This window comes from Spermophilus citellus (assembly GCF_964194105.1).
Source record: "Spermophilus citellus genome assembly, chromosome: 6".
NCBI classification, from domain to species: domain Eukaryota; kingdom Metazoa; phylum Chordata; class Mammalia; order Rodentia; family Sciuridae; genus Spermophilus; species Spermophilus citellus.
In genome coordinates, this window is record NC_138187.1 from 67,745,177 (window position 1) to 67,752,144 (window position 6,968).

Below are 6,968 nucleotides of genomic sequence, written 5' to 3' on the forward strand. Positions count from 1 at the left end.
CATACATGCATAAAATGTACTTTGATCATATTTATGCTCCCTATGACCCTTCTTCATTAGTTCCCTTTCTACTTTTATGTCCTTTTTAAATTATTATTCCCTAAATTCTACACATGAGAGAAAACATAAAATTTGTCTTTTTGAGTTAGGCTTATTTCACTTAACATGATATGATTTGCAGCAATATGCACAATGGCCTATGCAACTCTTAAAAATGCAAATTCTCACCTGTCCCCACAGGCCTTCTGAACCAGGGGCTCAGCAACCTGTGTTTTAATAAGGTCTCCAGGCAACTCCCATGCACGCTAAAGATTGAGATCCACTGATCTAGAGTGTAGTCAGACCCCCCAAAATGCCCAGGGGGAAAAGCTCCCTCATATCCCAAAGTTGATAAAGACTGAAACATAAAATTGGCCTTACAAATTATGAAGTGCAAGTCAATATTCTATTTGGATCTAATGTTAAGAATCATGAATTTAACCTACTTCATCAAGGATTTGACGAACCTGTTGGATATTTTTGCATTTAATTTCAGAAATTTATAATTTGTAAAAATTTAGCTTCTGAATTTCCTGAGATGTTCCTGAACAGATGAGATGAAGTATATGTATATTTAAGTCAACTCAACTTGCAAAATTTCAGATGCAAACACAGATAAACTAGGAGGAACACTACTCATTCTATGAAAAGATTATTAGATTTATAAAATAATGAATAAATTCACTGGAGGATTTAGCAGTAACATCATATGGTGCATTTAAAATGCATTAATTTACAAAATACAAATTTGTAAGTACCTCATGTGACAGTGAGAAGAGGAGGTAAGAATGCAAGATCTGATCTCAGACTTCCCAGGTTCAAACACCAGGTTTTTCATCTACTATGTAACGTGGGCCAAGGCTCAGTTGTGCCAGTCTCTGTTCCCTTATCTGTAAAATGGGAATAACTGTCCTATCCTTTTTCCTGTGTGTGAGGATTTAAGAAATAAATACAGGTGGCATTTAGGCCACAGACTAGAACATAATAAGCTCTAATTAAATGTTGTTGTTTTGTTGCTTTTTACATTACCCAACCTGTGACTAGCCTGATCACTATGAAAAGACATCTAATGTTTCATCAGGCAAGAATGTTTATACAAAGCTGTTAAAGTTTATACAAAGTAAATAAGAGCTAACCATATTGAACATTAGATACCCAGCAGGTGTTCCACCTTTCCAAGTGTTCTTCCTTAGCCAAACCAAACATGGTAATTTCATTTTCCTTACAGTGATTGGTTTAGATTTGAGCATGTCCTGTGAATCTGGTCAATGAGTTCTAAAACACCATTATGTTGTAGGGTTTCTGGAAAAGGATTTCTTCCCTTAAAAAAAGATGAATAAGAGAAACTCCTCATTTCTAAAATTGCAGTATCACTGTATGATGCCTGGATCTGCAGTAGCCATTTTGTGACTATGAGGAAAGATATCACTGACATGGTGTAAAATAATGGAATCTAATGAGGAACTGCATAATTGTTGAGCTACTAAGATAAATCTAGAACTGGCTTGCCTCCTAATTACTACTTTAGTTGAAATAATAAATGTCTTTACTTTTTATATCACTATCAATGAATTTTATGTTAGTATGAAAACAAACTAAACAGTATAACACATAACAACCTGGGACTTTATTCCTGAGGTCATCTTAAATCACATATATAGAATCCTTAAAAAATAGTTTCTTCTCCTTCAATTCTTCTTTATAGAAATAATGGTCTTGGTTTCCTGCTCCATACCTGATATGCTTAATTAATTAACCATTAGTTTAATGTCTATTGAGTTAATAAATTACTTCTTAAAAATTCATCTTAAAAGTTTCTATTATGTATATATAATTATAAATTATTATAGAATATTTCAAAATAAAAATATTTTATTTCTAATATAATCCTTCAATACTAATTGTATTTCCCTGTTTTATCTTCATAGTTTATATTTACTTTGATGCTTATTGTATGGCAATCTGAACAAAATGTACATCAAAGAAAGGACTGAGGGTAAAGTTCACTGGTAGAGCATATCCTTAGCATATACAAGGTTCTGGGTTTGATTCCCAGTACCTAAATAAATAAATAAATAAAAATTAAACAGTGTTCATCAAATGGACCTCAGAGAGGTATGCCCCAAACTCCTATTGCCAGAGTGATCCTCGAAATTTTTCAAATAAGCCAATATTCTCTCTCTCATTTTGCAATAGGAATTTGCATTAGGTAACCATTTCTTTATGTAGTGTTTATTTGGACTGTGAATTAAACATGAGAACTCCCCTCTCCCCGACTCAGTTTATGACTCTCAGATGCACAAATTAGATCCTTCAATGGAAGGACACTGGTGAAACCCTATGTAAACAGATTTAAATTTAAAACAACCTTTCCTCTACAGAAATCTTATCTGGCCTTTATTCCCTTATGGGAACCCAACACATCTAAGCCCTTAGATTTAAAGTATCTTTAGAACTTTGAACCATACTGGGTTATGAACTGCCTGTGGGTAGGGATCCTTCTTTCTTTTTTTTCCCCTTAATCTTGTAACCCAGCATCTTAAAACATCACACAATAAGTGTGAACAAACACCCAAATAAAGATAAATGTCGAACAAATAAAGTATAAAGCATGTTTTTATTTTTCTCAGAATGAAATCATTATCTTTGCTTAACTTTCCCTTTAGATTCTCCCTTTGAGAATCATTTTGGAAAGATCAACAAGAAAGTCATAGCACAAACACCATTTTGTATGTTATTTTCCTCTTCCTTTGCAAAACCATGCTGGGGATTCTAGGATATCTGCATAGTCTTATGGAAAGCAACAATGTGTCCAGGAAAGAGCAGAGAAGTAGGAAATACACACAAGAAATGAATAAAATTGGAAGCAAATACAATTTCAGATCTGTATTTAACTTGTTTTTGAAAGGGTAAAATTTTTTATTTTTCCTTCTACTGAAAAAGTTCATGCCAAGGTAAGATTAGATCAGTCCTGGCTCACATTTTCAGCATTTTGTGTTAAATCATCTTAATGCCTCTTAAGTGTTTTTTTCTTTGTTACCTCATCCCGCCATTACCTGTTACCTAATAGGTTTGGCTAACCTGAAATTTCCTTAATATTTAGCAATACTCATGAATATAGGTATATAAATTAGGAAATTATATTGTTCATTACATTAAGTCTTAATATAATTTTCAGTTTATTTTTTATTACTGACCGAGCTACCTAATTTGAAATTATATTTTCTGAGGTTTATTATTTAGAATTCGATTTAAAAATTCTTTGGCGTCATTTCTTTTTTCTTTCTGCAACCTGTTTTTTGGCCACTCCACTCTTTACCAACCCCTCCCTCCAGCAGAGGGTTGGGCAGGATGAAAAAAATGACATGACATTTCAATATAGTCAATTCTGCTACTTGCTACTATGACTGATAAAACGTTGTATAAGAAATAAATAAGTGTGTACTTGTTGACCAAAATGATATTTGAGGATTTTTTAAAATATGATTTTTTTATTGTCCATGGTCTAGCAACTGCTACCCTGAAAGATTGAGTTGGTTCTCTATAGACTCTATTTAATTAATAAAGGTTTTATTTTTAATGACTAAAAATGTAATTGGTTATTATAATTCTAATCAAAATCACACTAAACTCATGGACTGAATGTCAATCTAAATGTTACCAATTAAAAAAAGAATTAATGTTCCAAAGAATCAAGAGCTAAAATGAAGCACAGGTGGATTTTAAAATGGAGAATAATATAAAATAGTGCATTGTTTTTGCCTTCTAGATTTAAGCCTCCTTACTTGCATAGTGATGTAAAAGTCACATATGAAGATTACCTTTAATATATATAACTATGGATGATTTTTAAAAGTGAAGGTTTCACTATAATGGTTACTTCATAATCAATGATGTAATAGTCAATGATGTAGGAGAACAAAGAGCATATGGACTTCATGGTATCAGTTTGTTTTTTAAAAGGGGGGCTGCCTCATGTAAGCATTTTTAGTTTTCAGAGATTAAATAAAATGAAAAAATATGACCATTCTGAATAACAGAATATTTTAGCAATAAATGTGTAGGAAAGTATATTTTATTCAGTAGATCAACTTCAGGGAACTAAACTCTCCAGCTTAACCAGGTTAGATAATATATTTACACCTGCAATATTTCATCCTATCAAGAATCTATAATTTTCAAAAACCGGTCTTGAAGTGACATTTACATTCTATAAAGAGATAAAATGTAACAGGGAACATTTTCAAATCTTTATAGCAGAGTATAAACAAAATAGAGGCGTAACATAATTATTTTTGAAGTTCAAGGAAAGAGGTACACAGATGATAAGAAATACTATTTCTAGTCTTTTCAACACACTTTTACTTCAAACTGTTAAATGATTAAATAATGAGAAGAGCATGTATATTGTTTCAAATATGAATAAAACATTTAATTCCTCAAATTTTCACTCTTTGAAGAAATAATCTATTCAGTCATATGGAGAAGGTGATTTAGAGTACTATTTCAGTTGTTTTTATTTTATTTGGCAAAATAATATGGTTCAAGGTATAATCACTGATTTCCCCACTTTCTTTTTGAACTAAGGGCATACTTACTATCTTTATAAACAACTAAAATGTTTACTGAGACCAGTAAAATCTATGTCATACTGTAACACATTTTTTGTTCTTGGGAGGCTTTGGGCCTAAATGCCACATTTTTCTAATGAGATAACTCCCAATAAGAACAAAGATGGAAAAGATATTATCCTGAATTTAGACATGGGAACAGGAATATTTTTAAAGTTAAAAATCCTTGTGCACATATTCTTAAAAAAATTATTCCAAAACATTTGCTCTTTTTAAAACAAGGGTTTACGTAAATTCAATTGAAGTATCATTTCAAAATCAAGCAAATAAGCAACAATGTCAGCATTATTACATGGCAAACTACTAGAAAATGCTCAGGAGAGACTCAGAATAGTTATTTGAGAAATCCCTTGGTTCAAAACGAAAATCAACTTTTACAATGTTCAGGGAACTAAAACTCAAACATTCTGTTACATGAAAAGACACGTATAATTTTATAATACAAGGAAAATATAAAAATGTTCCTGGGGGGAGAGAGGATAAACTGACACCTTATTATTGAAGAAGCTGATATAGAGATAATCAATAAGATCAGATAAAACACAACTGCAAACTGCATGCCGTCCCTCATGTCCCCTGGACTGGTTGTGACGACATGTCTGCTCTCACCCTAGTTCACAGTTCACAGAAAACATTTAAATAACATAACCAAATAGATCCACTGACCAAACTGAACTTTCTTTAAGAAAATAAAGGGATAAGATAATAGATAAAATCTTGCCCCACCTCTTTTTTCTTCCTTTTTTCTTTTAGTGAAACTGACATAAATTGTTAAGGAGCACTACAGCGCCACCAACACAGATCAATGCAAAACAAAAAAGATCTCCCACCGTGTGCAAAAAGAAAAAAAAAAAAATTAGAAAAATGCCCAAAATCACAAAATGTCTCCCAAATGTACCTTTTTTGGAGGAAAACAAGATAGATTTCCAAAGATTTCCTAATGAAGAGCTTCCAAGAAATAACATCATAGACTACAAGTTTCGATCTGATCAGCAAATAAAAGAACCACTATTTAGTAACAGCCATAACTTAATATAAACCCGGTTATGTCAATCTCCACCTTCATTAAACCAAGGGCAGCTTTTCTGTAGTTTGCATTCAAGTAATCCATCAGGAGAACCAAAATAGGCCTTTTTTTAAAAAAAACTACATCCACAGCTTGCTGATAATATAGTTCTGGACAAATTAGGTAATACATAATTTTTATAAAGAGGATATGCACATATTTGGCATTACCAACATTGCTGGCACAAAACAAGTCCATCTTGAAATATTTGAGTTCCCCTGTAGTTCCCAGCAATTAAAGTATAATTTCCATTATACATATTTAGCTTTAACAATGAAAAAAAAACTAATTTTTTTTCTTTTGGTAAAAATTAACCACACAAGATTAGGTAGAACGTGCAGAGATCAAAGCTAAAGAAAAAAAAATACAAAGATTGGGTTTGGGGAGAAGAAACACAATGAAAATCCTTTTTAATCTGGTGGCTCCTTCAAAGATTTAATCACAGAAATGTTTAAAATTACAAACTTACCATTAGTGGAGGCAAAGAAGAAACCAGTTCTTGAAAAAAAATTGTAACAATATAGGCAGGAGACTTGGGTCTCTAGAAAAAACAGCTTCCAGGCAGCATATGGATCTTCAAACATCTTTAAAATATTTGGTAAATAAAAAGTCAGACTTTCTTCCATGGTCGGTGGCTGAACGGGGTGGCTTCCCCCAGGATCTGTGGGCGTTTGGGAAAAATCGGAGAAATATCCACAGAAGATTAAAAGCCGAGGAGGCAGCGGCAGCCAGAAGACTCTGGGGTTAACAACTTTGCGATGGCAAGCAGGCGCGCGCTGATTGGCTGGGAGGGCAGTGTCCCTACAGTCTGCACTATCCCCCGCGGCCCCCGCCTCCTGCAGCTCAGAAAAAAAATGCAGTGTGTGTGCCATTTTACACTGGGCTTTTAAAAGCACAGCCACCCGAATGACAAAAGTCGAAGCTCGCTATTAAGTGACACTGCAAAACAATAGCCCCCATGACGGCCGGTTAGCTCGGGAAAATGCCCTCCTCTGCTCATCTCCAGGAACACTCTCGTCTGGATTGCAATGTGGGTTTGGATGGAAGAGAATTGTTGGTCTTAAGCAAATTGGTGGATCGTTTCAAAAAAAAAAAAGAAAAAAAAAAAAAAAACACCCATGTATAATCTGGATACAAACATGGCCATTTAGCAACTCTTCCCATCAAAATAGGTTTGATTGGACACCCAGGTAGGTAAAGAGGCCAGTCATCCTCGCACCAAATTCATCACT

The 6,968-nt window shown here is 33.5% G+C and overlaps 1 protein-coding gene across 1 annotated transcript in view; it reads right to left on the minus strand.

Annotated features, from left to right (window-relative positions):
* Positions 1 to 6,481, minus strand: part of EPC1 (enhancer of polycomb homolog 1) — an 81,860-nt gene extending 75,379 nt beyond the window's left edge. The window contains exon 1 of the mRNA XM_081298970.1: positions 6,206 to 6,481. Coding sequence (XP_081155096.1) covers positions 6,206 to 6,208 — 3 coding nt within the window. The 5' untranslated portion in view covers positions 6,209 to 6,481. The remainder of the gene's footprint in view (positions 1 to 6,205) is intronic.
* Positions 6,482 to 6,968: the final 487 nt, after the last annotated feature.